The sequence below is a fragment of the Staurois parvus genome, unplaced genomic scaffold (assembly GCF_062004578.1).
Source record: "Staurois parvus isolate SC_StPar_1 unplaced genomic scaffold, SC_StPar_1.0 ptg000061l, whole genome shotgun sequence".
In the NCBI taxonomy this organism is placed as follows: Eukaryota; Metazoa; Chordata; class Amphibia; order Anura; family Ranidae; genus Staurois; species Staurois parvus.
The window spans coordinates 10,940,349-10,960,238 of record NW_028317857.1 but is presented as its reverse complement, the minus strand read 5'-3'; the positions used below and the strand labels follow the sequence as shown (position 1 = coordinate 10,960,238).

General features: G+C 41.0%; 1 protein-coding gene across 1 annotated transcript in view; it reads right to left on the bottom strand.

The window, feature by feature from the left end:
* Positions 1-19,890, bottom strand: part of ADARB2 (adenosine deaminase RNA specific B2 (inactive)) — a 748,635-nt gene that overhangs the window by 81,476 nt on the left and 647,269 nt on the right. The window contains exons 6-8 of the mRNA XM_089668727.1: positions 19,195-19,363; positions 14,927-15,078; positions 473-641 (exon numbers count right to left, since the gene is read on the bottom strand). Coding sequence (XP_089524853.1) covers positions 473-641; positions 14,927-15,078; positions 19,195-19,363 — 490 coding nt within the window. The remainder of the gene's footprint in view (positions 1-472; positions 642-14,926; positions 15,079-19,194; positions 19,364-19,890) is intronic.

The following is a 19,890-nucleotide window of genomic DNA, read 5'->3' as shown; positions in this document are numbered from 1 at the left end:
TTTTCATTCTTTGTCTTTTTTTTTTTAGCTTTGCATAACAATATATGTAAAAGTGGAAAAAAGGGCTATGCTTAGTATCAAAAACATAATTTTAAAGGCCTAGTAGTAAAATACAATGTATACTTTTTGTTACAGTAAAAAAAATGTTTTCAAAAGCAACATTGGTCAAATATAAAAAAGTTTTTTTTTTCATTTTCATTGTCTTTTTTCTATAGATTAAATAGAGAATAAAATTATTTTTGCTAGACAATATTGCCAAACGAAAGCTTGGCTTGTCCTCCAAAATCAATAAGTGCATTGCTATGTTAACTTAGGTAATGACAAAGTTATAGTATTGCCAAATAAACAGGCCCATAGTGGAAATGTCAAAACTGCTCTGGTCCATAAAGGGCATGAGAGCAGAGAAAATACGAGAGCTGCAGCAGCTAAGGATGAAAAGCAGAACGTGTTTCAAAGTAGAGACTTGTATTACCTGGTAATCTTGTCTGTACAGGACATTGTGATGAGTTGCTCTCCTGATAATACTCCATCCCACATCTGTACTGGCAGGTGGGTTTTCACTGGGACTGTCCCTTCCCCAGACTCTACTTTCGTACGAAGGTGACCCCGGAATTTCCTCACTATGTGCTTGCACCTGTTCACTATGAAAAACGTTGTGTTAGTCAACTGCTCCTTAAAGTGAAACTCCATTTTTTAACATAAAAAACCCCCCAAAATCATAGGTGAACTCCATGTTTCTTAGAAATATATGTTATTTTTCTAATTGCTTATTTGCTATTGCTGCGTACAGGTGGCCATAGACATGAATGGGTGAAGTTGGCTGTACACAGCTATGGACCATCATCCATTCATGTATATGGGCAGTCGTATGCAGCACCAAGACATCCCAGGCACCACCTTACATCAACGTGTTTACTCTGTACAGTCAAATGTGCCCTGGTGCATGAGCCCTAAGGTGGACTCTTAAACTTGAAACGTGGTAATGCTAGATTGATAAATACTCTTCATAATAAGTTACTATCTTGGATTCTTCTAAAGTCAGGAATAGAAGTAGCAGAGCACAGTGAACTTACTACAGAGAACAGTGAACATAGCAGAAGGTGCTTTGACCAACCAGTTCAGTGATATATTAAGTTTCTGGACAGCTCCCCAAATTCGGAAAAATGAGAGGAAGCTGTTGTCTTCAGTTTTTGTAGCAGATAAGCAGTTCACACCTCGCCTGCTCAGAGGGCTGGAGTCTGAAGCCTGCAGGTGTAGCCCTTTTGCTGAGATGGACAGAACCTGAGAGTGAGCAAATGTTACTTTTCATTCTTTTTAATTGTGTGTGTATGCTATTTCATTGGTACTATGTCAAGAGACTTAAATCACAATTATATTCAGATTCTTAATAAATAAAGATTCTTAAGATGAACAACACCAGGCAGTTGGAGAGCTCTTTAAGATTTGACAATTAAAGTCTGAGATCAAGCACCAAGCATGACAATGGGGTTGATTGCGTTGATTTGAACTGGGACAGGACAACAGGATTTAAAGCTGAACTCCAGGTCTGGATTCTATTGCATAAGTGCATTGGTCCAGTATGCATGGGCCACACCTGAAGCACTGAGAAAGCAGGGAATCAATATAGCACTTGTTTACATATTCAATTTTGAGGATTGTTACCTGCCTTTTGTGCTAGCTGCTTCCCATTATTGCCAGTGCTCACCTTTTTCTACTATTTACTTATAAAAATATGTGTAAAAGGGAAAAAAAGTGCCATGCTTTGTATCAAAAACATAATTTTAAAAGCCTAATAATAACATACAATGTAGACTTTTTGTTACAGTAAAACTATTTCTTTTCAAAAGCAACATTGGTCAAAATAGAAAAAAAACAAATGTTTTCATTTTCATTGTCTTTTTTCTATAGATTAAATAGAGAATAAAATTATTTTTGCAAGACAATATTGCCAAATGAAAGCTTTAAAGTCTGAGATCAAGCACCAAGCATGACAATGGGGTGGATTGCGTTGATTTGAACTGGGACAGGACAACAGGATTTCAAGCTGAACTCCAGGTCTGAATTTTATTGCATAAGTGCATTGGTCCAGCATGCATAGGCCATACCTGAAGTACTGAGAAAGCAGAGAATCAATGCAATAGCCACCACTATTCCAGTGATCACTAATGCCTTACAGATTTTGTGCCAAGTGCTGCCTCGCTGCATAGTAACTGCAGGGAAGCCCTTGTTCAGCAGAGGCACCATTGAGAGAACCCTTTGCATCTTTCTCAATGATTGCAAGGTGTTTTCTGATTGGACAAGGTGTAGAGGTAGGACAGTGATGTCACAATATAGATTACTGGATTGCTTTGAGACCCCTACAAGTCCTTTCATATTATCCGGTTGGTGATGGGTTCCAAACAGCTGGCAGATAAGATGCCCCGTAAGGAAAAGCCTGATCTTTTCTTCCACATTACTCCCCTTTCCCTAGCTCTGTACCTCACTTACTTCCACACTGCAGGTGATCTGGAATGACGCAGAAAGCAAAATATAGGCACTTTGTGACAAAGATAGATTCCCAAATCTCACATGATTCAGAATCCAATAGGAGATGCCTGCCTCCCCAAGATGGTCACCTGGATCCCATTATTATAAAAGTTTATTGCAAGGCTACATCATCAACCATCCTCTTTAATTTTTCTATGACCTTCTGCTCTCTAGCTCCCTCATCACCTCCTTCCATGCTCATCTTCAGGACTTCTCCAGAGCCTCTCCCATTGTCAGGAATTCTTCACCTCAGTCTGTCTGGCTGTCTCCTACTCTGTCTGCCTTTAGATAATCCCTGAAAACTCATCTCTTCAGGGAAGCCTGTCCAACTCCAACCTAATAACTGAACCTTTCCTTTCTACTTCAGCTCATTCCTCACACCATTATTACCTTTCTGTATCACTAGCCCCTGCCTTTTAGACTATAAGCCCTCTTAAGCAGGGCCCCCCTAACACTCTTGTCTTGATTTGTATTGTAGTCCTGTCTCCCTTTATATTGTAAAATGCTGTGCAAACTGTACTGTAAAAACTGATAGTTCTAATCCTTCCACAATTTATCCACCACTAAAAGAAAAGTTTTGGATATAGATACACTTTCATATTATTGATATCGTATATAATATATTGAAAGGATTGTAGTTACATTTCTACCACTGTGCTGTGAACTAAAACGCAATGTAAAGTGCAGAGACATCGTGATATACCTTCAGTAAAACTTTATTAACAGACAATATCTAGTGCTCAAAAACAATCTTGATAACACAGCTTGTCACATAAAAACATCCAGAATGAGACCAACTCAAATCTCTAAAAGCGGAAGATCGTCCATTGCCAGTCCGACTGAACAGCATGTAACCGCTGTCTCCAGCGAACGTCCTATCTGACGCATATCAAGGGCGGACCCTCTTCTTCAGAGTATGTGACAAGCTGTGTTACCAAGATTGTTTGTGAGTACTAGATATTGTAATTTAATAACGTTTTACTGAAGGTATATCACAATGACGGTGCGCTTTCTATTTACTTTTTAGTGTATTTTAAGATTCCCAGTTTGAAAGAGAAAGCTGCAAAGCCAAGCATATTGTTGTCTAATACTCAGAGAATATTTGATTTGGATTCAAGCATAAGTTTCCCTACAGAAAGAACATATACTTTTAATATGCGGGCGCTGTCAGTTTGTGTTCATTTGTAACTGAGCTGTGAAAGCAGAAAATATATTTTAATCAGGTCATTGGGCTGGTCAGTGGGTTGTAAGACCATCGAAACTCACAAGCCTGGAGTAATGTCTGTAGGTTTGGCCCTTTCTTTGAGATGGACAGAACCTTAGAGTGAGACCACAGGCTGCTATTTTCTATATCCTGTCATCTTTTGTCAATTAAGTAAATATTATTTTTCATTATTGTCAGTTTGTTATTTCAAAGTCAAAGTTTTTTTTTTAAACTTACTGCATCCCCTGCATTAAGGTAAAAAAGCCTTCCAATAGCTCTTCTATTACCCCCACCCCCACCCCGTACACTTACCTGGGCCTCTTCTCGATCCAGCGCTGTCCTGGTTGCAGGTCTTCTCTCCCCTCTTACACTTCTTGCATGCTAAACTGAGAGCAGTGGTAGCCATTGGCTCCTGCTGCTGTCAGTCAAATCCTGTGAGAAGGGAGTGTGGGTGTGGCTGAACCACGCTGTGTTTGTCTATGGGTGCACACAGCTTGGCTTGAGAACATGCTCATATTGGTGCCCCCGTAGCACACGGCTTGCTTAGGGGGCAGTCGGAGAAGAGGAAGAGTGGAGAGCACCGGAGGGGGACTCCAGAAGAAGAGGTAAGGGGACGATTTGTGCAGTACCCATGCACAGTGTAGGAAAGTATAGCTTCCTTTTTTATTGTAGTAAAAAAACAGCCTTTACATCCACTTTATTATGACCAGTAGCAGGCCATTGGGGATCTCTTCAAAATCTTACAAACATCCGTCCACATTTCCTTTGGCACTCCACATACAAAAAAGGCACTCATTGCTGTCTCTGACCAAGTCAGGGTGCTTTTCCCAAATAGCATTCACCAGGACAGAGAGTGAAGTGAAGCATTTTTAAAGTATATGTAAACCCTCACCTAAAAAAGAACCCATTCAGTTTAACCACTTGCCCTCCAGAGGATTTATCCCCCTTCCTGACCAGGCCATTTTTTGCATTACGGTGCTGAGTTACTTTAACTGACAAATGTGCAGTCATGTAACACTGCACCCAAATGAAGCTTTCTTTTGGTGATATTTGATCACCTCTGCGGTTTTAATTTTCTGTGCTATAAAAAAAAGACCAACAATTTTGAGAAAAAAACTATATTTTTTACTTTTTGTTATAAACCACTTGCCTACCAGGCACTTATACCCCCTTCGTGCCCAGGCCAATTTTCAGCTGTCACAATTTGAATGACAATTGCACGGTTATGCAACATTGTACCCATATGAAATTTTTATATTTTTTTTCACACAAACATAACTTTGTTTTGGTGGTATTTAATCACCACTGGGTGTTTTATTTTTTGCGCTATAAACAAAAAAAGAGCAAACATTTTTAAAAAAAAAAGTTTTTCTTTGTTTTGTATTACAAAATTTTGCATACAGGTAATTTTTCTCCTTCACTGATGTGCGTTGATGAGGCTGCACTGATAGGCAGCACTGATGGCCACTGATAGGCAGCACTGATGGGCACTGATAGGGTGGCATGGATAGGCAGCACTGATGGGCACTGATAGGCTGCACTGATGAGGTGGTACTGATGAGGAGGCACTGATGGTTATTGATGAGGAGGCACTGATGATGCTGCACTGATAGGTGGCTCTGATGGGCACTGATAGGTGGCACTGATGGGTGACATTGACGGGTGGTGCTGACTGAAGGCACTGACTGGCAGCACTGACTGATGGCACTGACTGGAGGCACTGATAGGCGGCACTGATGGATGGTATTGATGGGCAACACTGATGGGTGGCACTGCTGGGGGTACTGGTGGGTGGCACTGCTGGGTACTGATGGGAGGCACTGCTGGGAACTGGTGGGTGGCACTGCTGGGCACTGGTGGGTGGCACTGATGAGCACTGGTGGGCGGCACTGCAGGGCACTGATCATCAGTGCCCTGATGATCAGTGCCGATCTCTCTGACAGCTGCCGGTTATCGACAGTACTTTCCTCACGCTGTGACAGCATGAGGAAATTACTGCCGATAACTGGAAACTGTATTTACTCCATGATCTGCTGTGTCATTGGACACAGCTGATCACGTGGTAAGAAGCCGCTGTTATTGGCCTTTCACCTCATCACGTGATCAGCTGGGGGAGCGCAAGAAGGAGCATTCTGGGAGGACGTCATATGACACCCTCCCGAAACTGGTTATCGTGCTGTAGCCGTCAGCGTGGCTACCAAGTGGTTAAATATGTCCAGTAATAAAATAAAAAAATCAAATTTCGTCATAAATTTAGGCCAAAATGTATTCTGCTACATGTCTTTGCTAAAAAAAAATCCCAATACGTGTAAATTAATTGGTTTACTTGAAAGTTATAGCATTTACAAATGGTGGTATACTGAAATTAGTTTTTTTCTATAATAGTAATGGTGGCGAACAACGACTCATAGTGGGACTGCCGGACTGCGGTAGGCATTCTGACACTAGGGGGAACTGACTGTCACTGACATCCCCAGTGACACTAATACAGTGATCAGTGCTAATAAAAAGCACTGACACTGTACTGACACTGGGCAGGAAAGGGTTACCATCTGGGGGCGATCAAAGGGTTAACTGTGTGCTGTTTTATAGTGTAAGCACATTGCTATGCAGAGCAATACAAAGCAGCGTGCTGGAGCTGACAGGGGAGAGATCTGTATTGTTTACATACAGATCTCTCCCCCGTCAGTGATACTCGGCGATCGCTGGGTACAGGGGTGGAATCACTGGCCGGGACCAATGGATTTACAGCTGAAGCCACCAATGGCAGCGCAGGTAGGGCGTGTGCACGCCCCCTACCTGTAAATGCAAAATTATATATACAGTCAGGTCCATAAATATTGGGACATCGACACAATTCTAACATTTTTGGCTCTATACACCACCACAATGGATTTGAAATGAAACAAACAAGATGTGCTTTAACTGCAGACTGTCAGCTTTAATTTGAGGGTATTTACATCCAAATCAGGTGAACGGTGTAGGAATTACAATAGTTTGTGCCGCCCACTTGTTAAGGGACCAAAAGTAATGGGACAATTGGCTTCTCAGCTGTTCCATGGCCAGGTGTGTGTTATTCCCTCATTATCCCAATTATAATGAGCAGATAAAAGGTCCAGAGTTCATTTCAAGTGTGCTATTTGCATTTGGAATCTGTTACTATCAACTCTCAAGATGAGATCCAAAGAGCTGTCACTATCAGTGAAGCAAGCCATCATTAGGCTGAAAAAACAAAACAAACCCATCAGAGAGATAGCAAAAACATTAGGAGTGGCCAAAACAACTGTTTGGAACATTCTTAAAAAGAAGGAACGCACCAGTGAGCTCAGCAACACCAAAAGACCTGGAAGACCACGGAAAACAACTGTGGTGGATGACTGAAGAATTCTTTCCCTGGTGAAGAAAACACCCTTCACAACAGTTGGCCAGATCAAGAACACTCTCCAGGAGGTAGGTGTATGTGTGTCAAAGTCAACAATCAAGAGAAGACTTCACCAGAGTGAATACAGAGGGTTCACCACAAGATGTAAACTGTTGGTGAGCCTCAAAAACAGGAAGGCCAGATTAGAGTTTGCCAAACGACATCTAAAAAAGCCTTCACAGTTCTGGAACAACATCCTATGGACAGATGATACCAAGATCAACTTGTACCAGAGTGATGGGAAGAGAAGAGTATGGAGAAGGAAAGGAACTGCTCATGATCCTAAGCATACCACCTCATCAGTGAAGCATGGTGGTGGTAGTGTCATGGCGTGGGCATGTATGACTGCCAATGGAACTGGTTCTCTTGTATTTATTGATGATGTGACTGCTGACAAAAGCAGCAGGATGAATTCGGAAGTGTTTCGGGAATATTATCTGCTCATATTCAGCCAAATGCTTCAGAACTCATTGGACGTTGCTTCACAGTGCAGATGGACAATGACCCAAAGCAGACTGCAAAAGCAACCAAAGAGTTTTTTAACCACTAGCCTACAGGGCACTTATACCCCCTTCCTGCCCAGGCCAATTTCCAGCTTTCAGCGCTGTCACACTTTGAATGACAATTGCGCGGTCAAACAACACTGTACCCATATGAAATTTTTATCATTTTTTTGTGACAGATAGAGCTTTATTTTGGTGGTATTTAATCACCTCTGGGTTTTTTATTTTTTCTTAAACAAACCAAAAACCACTGAAAAATTTGAAAACAAAAATTTTTTCTTAGTTTTTGTTATAAAATTTTGTAAATAAGTGATTTTTCTCCTTCACTGATGTGCGCTAATGAGGCTGCACTGATGGGCACTGATAGGCTGCACTGATGGACACTGATAGGTGGCACTGATGAGGAGGCACTGGTAGGTGGCACTGATGGGCATTGACAGGCATCACTGATGGGCACTGAAAGGCAGCACTGATACATGGCACTGATAGGCGGCACTGACTGGCACTAATAGGCGGCACTGACTGGCACTGTTAGGCGACACTGACATGCACTGATAGGCGGCACTGATGCACACTGATAGGCAGCACTGACTGGCACTGATAGGCGGTACTGACTGGCACTGATAGGTGGCACTGATTGGCAGCACTGATAGGTGGCACAGATTGGCATTGATAGGTGGCACTGACTGGCACTGATGGGTGACACTGAAAGGCAGCTCAGATGGGCACTGATATGTGGCATTGATGTGCACTGGTGTGCACTGATATGTGGCATTGATGTGGCACTGATGGGCACTGGCACGAGGCACTGACATAAGGCACTGATGGACACTGACAGGTGGCACTGCTGGGGCTACACTGATCATCAGCACACACTGATCATCAGTGCCCTGATGATCAGTGTACATATCCCCTCCACGGAAAGCCGATTACCGGCTCTCCTCTCCTCTCGAGCTGTCAGCGTGAACTGTCAAGCAGGAACTGAAGACAGTTGCAGTAGAGGCCTGGCAGAGCATCACCAGGGATGAAACCCAGCGTCTGGTGATGTCTATGCGTTCCAGACTTCAGGCTGTAATTGACTGCAAAGGATTTGCAACCAAGTATTAAAAAGTGAAAGTTTGATTTCTGATTATTATTCTGTCCCATTACTTTTGGTCCCTTAACAAGTGGGAGGCACATATGCAAACTGTTGTAATTCCTACATCGTTCACCTGATTTGGATGTAAATACCCTCAAATTAAAGCTGACAGTCTGCAGTTAAAGCACATCTTGTTTGTTTCATTTCACATCCATTGTGGTGGTGTATAGAGCCAAAAATGTTAGAATTGTGTCGATGTCTCAATATTTATGGACCTGACTGTATATACGTGATTTTGCGCACAGCTGTCGCCCTGTAGCAGTATTTCTACTATAGGGTGGAGCTAAAGTGGTTAAAATAGAAATGAAAGGCAAAACATTTGTGTATACATATAAAAAATTATAAATACCCTTTACCCCTTTTTTAAAAGTGGTGGCATACCCTCTGTTCTCAGCTGCATAAGAGTTGGGGGAGGAGAAATAGTAGCACGATGGTCTTCCCAGTGAATTGCTGTGTGGGAAGGGGGGATGGCATGTCAGCACAAGCCTGATCATTGAATTAACACAGCACAGCTGTGTTCTTATGCCCAGTGTGGTCAGTTTTTAAAAGGAAAGCAGAGGGTCTAGCAGGAACACCAGGGATTTTACACAAATGAAGCAATACAAGCTTTATGTACTGGTAATGTATAATAAAAGGCAAAGCTTTATTTGTAGTTTTCAATAGTGTGGAAATGAATTAGAACAACTGTCAGTTTTTTTTATGTCTGTTTACTGTTATCACCCAGAGAGAAAGTAAAAGAAAATCCCAAATTTTGGGTTGTCAGCCGAAACCTGTATAGATGGGAAATCTTCCAATAGTTTAGGTGACAACCAGGGATTCCCTCACTTTGGACTATGGGACAGGAAGTGAAGAGAAATCTCCCAAAATAGACACAGATGGCAAAAAACATCCCGCCAGGAGTTATAACTTTCTCTTACTTTATACAAATTAATAAAAAAAAGATTTGGCCTTAGTTTTACTTTAAATACAGCACTGATAATGAAATCGAGAAATGCAGCACTTTCTTAACTTTAAATAAAAAGCAGAAATGAAGACATGAAATGAAAATGCCATCTTCTGCATATTAAGGATAAATGTGGATCTTTTTCTTTTATTCTTTTGTTAAACTGTCCTGTAAATATCCATCTAAATAAAACCTCATTTTGAAAATATCAAATGAGTCACGGAAATGGCAAGACTAAGTTGTACGTTTTTATAGTAATTATTCTATCAAATCAGTCTGAATACAAGTTTCTGTGATTCACTTATGTGTTTAAACTGTAATGAGACATGCAACTCTAATATAATATTGCATTAACCTTCTGGCTGCATATACTGGAGAGCGGTGAGTGTTGTTACCATGACTACAAACCGCATAGTCTTGGCTTTACAATTGTACTGAATAGCGCGGCATAAAAATAACTAAACTAATAAACGAGACATCATAAAACAGATACTAATGACTACTTAGTACTTTTTTCTTTCAATTGTTACTAAATCCCGATATTACGGCACACATATTTGCTAAATGCTAACTGACAGATTGCTTTTTACTAAAGTAAACTTGTCACAATCCTAGGCAATTCAGTCTGAGGATAGCATGAAAAACTCGTAGGCATGGTGTTACCCTAACCACTTGCCTGCTCGGTACTTATAACCCCTTCCTGCCCAGGACAATTTTCAGCGCTGTCACACTTTGAATGACAATTGTGCGGTCATGCAACACTGTACCCCCCCCAAATTTTTTTTTAGCATTTTGTTTTAGACAGATAGAGATTTCTTTTGGTGGTATTTACTTTTTTATATATTAAATTAAATATTACTTTTGCTAAACAAACTAAAGAATACTGAAACTTTTGAAAAAATTTTTTTTTTTAGTTTTTGTTATGAAATATTGTAAATAAGTAATTTTTTCTCCTTCACTGATGTGCGCTAATGAGGCTGCAGTGATGGGCACTGATAGGCTGCACTGGTGGACCCTGATAGGCATTGACAGGCATCACTGGTGGGCATTAACAGGCAGCAATCATATATGGCACTGACTGGCACTGATAGGAACCACTGATTGGAACTGTTAGGCAGCACTGATGGGCACTGATAGGCGGCACTGATGGGCACTGAATGGTAGAAATGATGGACACTGATAGGCAGCACTGACTGGCACTGATAGGCGGCACTGATGGGCACTGATATGTGGCATTGATGTGCACTGATGGGCACTGGTATGTTGTATTGATGGGCACTGACAGGTGGCAATTATGGGCACTGAAAGGCAGCACTGATGGGGCTACACTGATCATCAGTCCACTGACGATTAGTGTAGATGTCCCCTCTGAGGAATGCCGCTTACCTGCTCTCCTCTCCTCACGCGCTGTCAATGTGAAGAGTGGACTGCCGATAACTGGCATTTCCTATTTGCATGCAATCAGCTGTGATTGGACACAGATGATCACATGGTAGAGCCTATGCCATCAACTCTTTACTGCGATCGGTGATCCTCTGTGTCCCAGGGACACAGTGCACCACCGATCACCACACAGTGCGCTCCCGGGGGGTGTGCATGCACAGCTAGACTGGGAGGATGTCATATGATGTCCTCCCAGCATGAGAGAGCCACTGTCCGCCTGTCATTTCCTTGTATGGCGGGCCGGAGGCAGTTAAAGCAGGGGTCTGCAAACTTTCTAAGCAAAGGGCCAGTTTACTGTGCTTCAGACTTTAGGAGGGCCGGACTGTGACCAGTGGTTGGAAAAAATGCCCTGGCATCAGTTGGCATAAGCAATGCACCATCATTGGTTTGAATGGAAGGAATCATGGTGGAATAGTGCCCCAAGTGCCAGGTAAACGCAATAAGGGCCACAGATTGGAGCTCACTGCCTTACAGTATAACCAAAGGCAAAACTTTTTTTTGTTTTGTTTTGGAGAGCACAGATGGATTAGAATACTTGTTTGGTTTTTAATGCTACCTCTGCCTCTATGAGGGAGATTCACCCTCTCTATTTGAGCTGTTTACCATTATCATTGAAAGTGAAAGTAAAAGAAAATGCCAAATTCTGGGTTGTCCCCAGAACATTAATAGAGGGGAACCTTTCCGATGGGGGCACTAATTCTTGTGACCTGGGGGCTCCCAAGAGATTCCCTTAATTTGCAAGGATTTCCTTTCACTTCCGGTTTTGATTATGGGATAGTAGGTTAACCACTTGCCCTCCAGAGGATTTATCCCCCCCTTTCTGACCAGGCCATTTTTTGTGATACGGTGCGTGTTATTTTAACTGACAATTACACGGTCATACAACGCTGTACATAAATTAAATTTATGTAATTTTTTCCCCCCACAAATAGAGCTTTCTTTTGGTGGTATTTGATCACCTCTGTGTTTTTTGTTTTTTTGCACTATAATCAAAAACAGACTGACAATTTTCAAAAGAAAAACAATATTTTTGACTGTTTGCTATAAAACATATCAAATAAAAACATTTTTTAAATACATTTTTTTTATAAATTTAGGCCAAAATGTATTCTGCTACATGTCTTTGCTAAAAAAATTCCAATAATTGGCTTACGTGAAAGTTACAGCATCTACAAATGGCAGTATATATACTGGAAATTTTATTTTTATTTTTTCATACTAGTAATGGCGACGATCAGCGACTTATAGCGGGACTGTGTGACTGCGGCGGGCATTCTGACATCGGGTGGGAACTGACTAACTGCCACTGACAATCCCAGTGACACTAATACAGTGATCAGTACTAATAAAAAGCACTGACATTGTAATAATTACACTGGGCAGGAAGGGGTTAACATCTGAGGCGATCAAAGGGTTAACTGTGAGCTGTGTGTTTTACATTGTATGCTGTGTGCTGTTTTACTTAGGAGACATGTTGCTTTGTATCTCTCTGCAGTTCAGAGAGATACACAGCAGCATGTCCATGCTGAAAGGAGAGACACCTGTGTTGTTTACACACAGATCTCTCCCCTCTTAAGTTTTGCTGACTATCACCAAGTGATTGTCATCCCCAGCCGCCAATAGTGGTGCGGGTAAGGCAAAAATTGTTTACACACAGATCTCTCCCCTCTCAGCTTTGGCGCCGATCACCGAGTGATTGACATCCCCAGCCGCCAATAGCAGCATGGGTAGGGTGGCATGCGCATGTGCCCCCTACCCAGAATTCCAAATCACGTATATTTATATGTGATTTTGCGCAGCCGTGCCGCCCTGTGGCAAGTGGTAAAGGGAAATCTCCCCAATGGGACACAAGTGGCAAAAAAAAAAAATTACAGGGGTTATAACCCTGTGGCTGGGGCCAGGGGTTGGGCACAGAAGCTGAAGGAACAGCACATTCTTGCATTTTCAGTTGTAAATGAACAGTCAATAAAGCAACAGCAATCTGCATTCATTAGCACTTGTACAATGGCCATAGGAACTACAGTACACCTCCTGCACATCAGTGTGGTGGACTATTAGCTATTCTTCATGTGCACTCCCTATCCATACAGACTAGAGATGATCCAGACCTTGCTGCCCTATAAAGACTGGTTTTTCCTAATATTAACTTTAAAACACAAATGAGAGAGGGCACACCAGCCTAGCGCACTATCTCATGGAAACTTTATTAAAACATCAGTAAAATATATACATCCATGCTCAGACCATGGGTTTGTCCCTTCTAACCCCCACAAAGATAATACCTTTTGATACCCTTTGCTCCCCTTATGATATCCCATTACAGGAAAATTTCCGATACTTGCAACTCAGGTACTTCATTCAATTTGAAAGCATCTCCAAGTCACACCCATACTCCACGGGCCTTATTTTCTTTGCTACAATTCTCTATACTTTCCCCTAAGAAGCCCCCAGTACAATGGGAAATAGAAATAGGAGAGTCACTTGACCCAGAGGATTGGCGAAGTATTCTCCAATCAATCGCTAAATGTTCTAAAAAAGTACAGATCTTTGAAAACACCTACAAACGTTTGTATCGCTGGTTCCCCAGCCCACCTGGCTCAGTTTATACCGAATTACTCCTCTACCTCTTTTTGGGGCTTTCCTCAGGAAGGCTCAATGGTCCACATATGGTGGACGTGTCCAGTAGTGAGTAGATTGTGGATTTGGGTCTACAATCTTATCCTCACCTTACTTCATCAGGAACCCTTATGAGGCCCCACAGTAAGGAAAAAACCCTTTTTGACTTTAGAACCACTTTAAATCTCCCCAGCAGGGGTGCAAACATGCACTAAAATTTGAAGAAGGTTGCAATCCTTCCCTATTCTCTCCAAAACTAAATATAGTATTGGTTTTAGATACAATTTAAACCTAGTGGGGTTCAGCACAGTGTAATTGTCCGAATGAGCAGTGAAACTCACCTTGCACTTGGGTGTCAGTGCTTCCAGGCACTGTTTTATTAAATCTTGCTGCTCTTCTTTTATTACCAGTGGTAACAGTTAAACTCTGGAGGGAAATTCTAGGAGCATACTGAAACCATAGCTGTGGGGATTAGCTGTTTTGTGTTTTCTTTAAACTTAATCGAGCTTGCCCGCTGTATTACTTAACTCAGCAAAACAGATGTTCAACAATATGCAATATATTGCAATCAACATGAAAAGATGGAAAATATAATAAATTGAGCAAAATTATTTTTCAAGCTATATTAAATTAAATTAGACTTTGAGTTAAAATATTTTTTTTCTTAGGGATTAGGATTGCAACTGATGTTTTTAAAGGAAACCTGTACTTACAGAACATGGAGGATGCCACTGCTAAATTGTGAAAATGCTAGTTGCCTGGACAACTGATTTGACGGTTTCAATGCTTTCTGGGTCACTGGTTCAGCACAAACATGTAAATAAGGACTTTTCACCCTGACTTTCATTTCTGTGTGCTTGTTCCAGGTTATTGATTTAGCATGGCATAGCATAACACTACAATTCCTCAGAAGACATGTAGAGCAAACATGTTAATGCCACCTGCTGGATGCAAGTGGTAAACATGAGCAACATTTCACACTTACCTGACTAAAAAATAAATACAGACTTTTTTTCATCTTTATTTTATTGTCCTTCACTTATTGTATATACAGTACAAACACACTGTACACTCCCTTTTATTTATCGGCACCACATTTCCAAAATAATATTCCATAATAGAAAAAACTTACAATCAGATGTGATTTCATAGGGAGAGTTAAGTCGAGCATCTCCACACGGTGACGTACTAATATACAGGTGGAAAAGAATGTTATCTTTCAGCCGAAAACCTCCTTCTTTTAACCTGATGAAAACAGACCTTTCCAAGTCACTTCTATGCTTGCTGTGAAAAAACAGACACATTTATTCAAATAGACTTTTTTAATGAGTTTGAATCAAAGCAGTGTGTCAATAGACAATGACCTCACACTATCCGTGTATTAATAATAACACCTTTCATGTCCAAATAGCTCACAAAATACAATAAAATGCTAAACATGAAGGCTTTTTCACACAGATAAAAACATTATATTGATATTTTCAATGGTGCAACGAGGAAACAAGAGGTGGAGAGGTTCACAAATGGACCTTTCAGGTTGACGGCTAGTACTTTAGCCTTCTCTGTTGCTATGGTCTCACTGGACACAAAAGATATTTTAATAGCTTGTTCATAAGGATACAAAACAAGTGATATCATAAGTTGGAAAGTTGATGGTTACACTGTCCTAGTTCACTAAATCAATGCAGTTAAGAAGATGGAGTTATTTTTTAAAGTTACATAGCTCACAGTCAGAGTAAAAAAAAAACACAAGTATTGAATAAAACCAAAATGAAGCAAAATGTAGAGTATTTTAAAGACCTGCACCACACTAAACTGATAGCGGATGAATCAACCATCAGTTATGTATATCTCTTTCAGTGGCGAGATTGCCAAGCCATTGTTTAGTAGTGTTTACCCTTTGCTATAGGTCATTTTGATGAAGCTTTTCTATTGTGGCTGAATTCCTCAAATAATAATTTTATTGTCGTGCCCCTCAGTAGACTACAAGTGTTAGGTAAATTTAGTTTTTGGCAATTGTGTAATCAGTGGGAGGAAGAGCTTTGACCCTGGTCTGCATATTCGTGCATCTTCAGCCAATCAGTGGTCAAGAGAGTGTGTAACCAGCAGGAGCTGAGAGGGGTATAAATAGGCAGGGGTCTGGAACAGCTTCCTCTTGTTTCTGGGGAAGTAGGACTCATCCTGATGGCTGCTGTATCCCTGTCAGGCTACCCGCATCACCGAAGAAATCCTTTTGGGGTCCAAGCTCCTGCTTGGGCTGGTGGACCTCTGGTCTTGCCTCCTGAAAGCATACAGAATTCTCAACTGAGATGCAAGTGGCAACACATTGTACAGGGTACAGTGAGGGCCTGCCATGCAGATTTTAGAGACATTTCATAGCCCTAATTGGGAAGGCTTAGAGCTGTACATCCAGGATTATACTCCTGTTAAGGAGTTCCTGTTTGTAATCTAGTTACGTTCACATTCAAGAAGGTGGTTTTCGCCCTAAAGGAGCAGAGCAGATTTAGAGACCTCCATTAGAGTTTGTTAAAAGTTTTGAAGTATCATAAGCAGGGGCGGACTGACCATTTGGAAACTCGGGCACTGCCCGAGGGTCCGGGGTCAGTAGGGGGCCCCATGAGATGCCCCTGGTACCTTTTTCATAGGCTTTTTTGAGTTTGGGCAAGGACACAGGGGCCCCATGATCCCCTATTGCCCGGGGGCCCCATGAGTTGTCAGTCCGCCCCTAATCATAAGGCTCACTCTAACCCCATGGAAGATTTAATCAGTAAATACACTATGAAAAAAAGATAAGCACAGTCTGTTTCCTTACTTTATGGACTATGAACTACTGTGTGCCTGGATGCTGTGTGCCTATCAGGGAATACCAGTCCCGGGTCTGTGCTACATTAATATTATTATAGAAACTCCACCTTTGGATACTGACATGATCATATAAGTTTCTGATCAACTCTGAATTCTGCTGGTTGTGGTTCCTCTATAGCAGCTTTTCTCAACTTCTTTACACTCGAGGAACCCTTAAAATGATTTTTGAGTGTCAGGGAACTCCTGCTAAAAAAAATCAATGCATCCAAGTTAAATGCTTCTTACAGCAGTGGTCAGAATGCCACCTTTAGAGACATATAAAAAAGATAATTTGTGTCATGCCACTGACTCTGCCAAGGGTCATGGGACCCAGATCTATGCAGATACCATCAGATGAAAGGTCAGACAGCCACAGCTCATGGAACCTTTAACAACTTTTGGAGGAAACCTAGGGATCCTCCAGAATGACTGCTCTATAGTGTCTTTTATGAGAAATAAAAGAAGCACAGGTTTTCGTTTAAAAATAACATCACAATGTTATTTTATTTGTCTCTATCAAGGTTTAATTTTGATATTATTGAAGAGCTGCAGCTGGGTTGGAGAAAATTGTATTATTCACTGGACAGAGCTTTTTAGCAAGACAAGAAAAGGAGAGGGGCACCGACAGCCTCATACTGTGATGTCTTATTGGTGAGTAAAAATTAAAACAATATGTAATTCACTCATAACTGTGGGAGGATGACCAGCACTGAGTGTGGAAAGTCCCTGTGTCCAGAGGGGACTCCAGAGGTGTGCTGGTAAATGCTATGCCAGATGCTTGAGAAAGCTTCTTCCATCAGGATACCACTCGGATCTCCTCCTACTAGTGTTGAAACGCAATGGATCTTGGGAAACGTGTTTTGAGGAGAAAGTTTGGGATTGTGCACCTCTAGCAATTTTATCTCTTTTCAGTTGAGCTTGTCAGCAACTGCCCAACATTTATCAAATATCAGTTTTGGCTTAAATAACAGTTTAATGCTTAAAGGCTGAGAAGAAGCAATATGGAAAAATACTCTCATTAGACTGTTAATCATTAAAGCTGAGCTCTGGGATTTCACACCTTTTGAGACCATCTGGTGATTGCCGTATGGACTGAAAACATGGCAATTTTGTATTATTTCAACACTTGAGCTGTGTTTTGCATTTTTAATGGTCATTTTACATTTGGACTTGGCAATGAAGGGGTTAACTCATTTTACTGTCAGATAAAACACACGTAGAATTGATATATTAAGCCAATCGTGAATCCTGTAGAAGTGACTATACACTCACTGATTTTCCATATCCAATCGATTTATTATCAGAAAATCTTAAACACGCTGATCAAATGATCCACCATACACATACCACAGTGTTCTGCCACTCCAATCATATTTGATTGAACTGTAATTAGAGGTGGCCAAAGAATTCATTTTTCATATGGTGAGATATTGATCAATGTATTGGTAGAAACACCACATTCCTCACAATATCCTAAAAAAATGACAGATCATACACATAGTGGATCGTACTAATTTCATTATAATCAGTCAATTACACTAAAATTGGTAGATAATGAAACACATCCCCTTTCGATAACTGCCCAATGCTGTGCAATTCATTGAAGAACCATATGATAGTATTATTACTTGTATGCCGACCTTAAAGTGGAATTTCAGGCTATACCTAACTAATCTTAAAAATGCTCCCTCTCCCCTGCTAACACCAATGCTGACTAACATGTGGCTGGCAGCTGGCAGTGGCTGCAGGAGAAAGAAGAGAGCACCAGCATAGGAGGGGCCTTAGAAGCTTTTGGGTGACGCCATTGTTCCCAGGCATTACCAGCCAGTTGAGCATTCGCTCCTCTTCCCTGCAGCCACTGCTGGGTGACATAGAGGATCACATGACCAAACCATAGCGGGCTGAAAATAGGTAAGTATACACATCTTTCTTATACAGGTTAGTCAGCATAGATGATGGGGGAAGGGGTGGATCATTTATAGGCTTAGTAAGGGATATCTCGGAATCCTACTTTAAGAAGGAAAGGCAAAACCTTATTTTTATATTCACACTGAGACATTTCCCAACTCCCAAAAAGAGAAATTAAAATTCTTAGAAACCGTGTTTAAATGCCGGTTACTAGCCTGTGGATGATTTTTCTCTATAAGTTTGTAATAGCTTTACTACATCTGAAACACAAGGACGTTTTCAGTACAGAGCAAAAAGTAAATAGCCTAAATCTCGTCACCACAGGAGAAGGCAAATCTAGTTTTCTATCAAGCGTTCAGTCAGTTCATTTCTAAGTTCTTCATGAATTATGTAAACAAATATCTAAAAGTGTCCCTCGACTTGCACTAATCTAATTCCTCATGAAAGGCAAACTGCTTTCATGGACCAAACACTGAAAGATGAAAGCGTATTAAATTGCTTTGCCTACTTCCTCCGTGCGTTGGTCACTCAAAACCGGAGAACAAATAAATAGCTTCATGAAAGAAGTGTGGATCAGACATCTAGAGGACAGACTTGTCCCACTGTAGATCATATAACATGTCTTGTTGTCAGCAGATTTCAATTTACCTCAGATGGAGCTCCAGCTGAGTGTAGAGGAAGTGGATGAAGGCCCTTCTTACTACAACTTCTGCATGGCAGTCATTGACCACCAGGCCTTGGTCATTGAGATATTCTCCGCTGATACATTTGGTCCCGGAAGATAGGGCGATGACCTGTGCTTGCCTCAGGTCTAAACCTGTAAAACAGAAAAACTTTTTTTTTCTTTACTTTTATGAAAAAAATCAATTAAAATCACATTAATCCTTAGCTTAAAATGTACTCTAGGCAGATATGGAAGACATAAATTAATACAGCTCTGTAATTATTAATACATCGTTAAATGTATTTTTTTATATAAATATGCCCACAGGAGACATGTTAATAAATAAGAAAGCAGAATGACAAAGAGATAAGCTCTTCACTGTGCTGCCTCTTCTTGCACTGTCTAGTCATAGGCTAAAATAGATGCAAAATGACTTGGGCTCACAGGAAGTGGGTGAAATTATGTTGGCTATCAGACTAAGGACATCTAGTGGCAGAAAAAGAAATGTAGGGGAATTCTCTGGATTGAAGCTTAGTTTTGAAGTAAAGCTGATTTTTTTGTTTATCTTTTGGCTAACCAGTTTTATCTTTTCATTTTTTGCTGAGGCTCTGCCTAAGAAGTTCTGTTCTGCCTAAGAGAGAAATTTCTCTCACTTTGTATAGATTGCGTCTGTGACACAG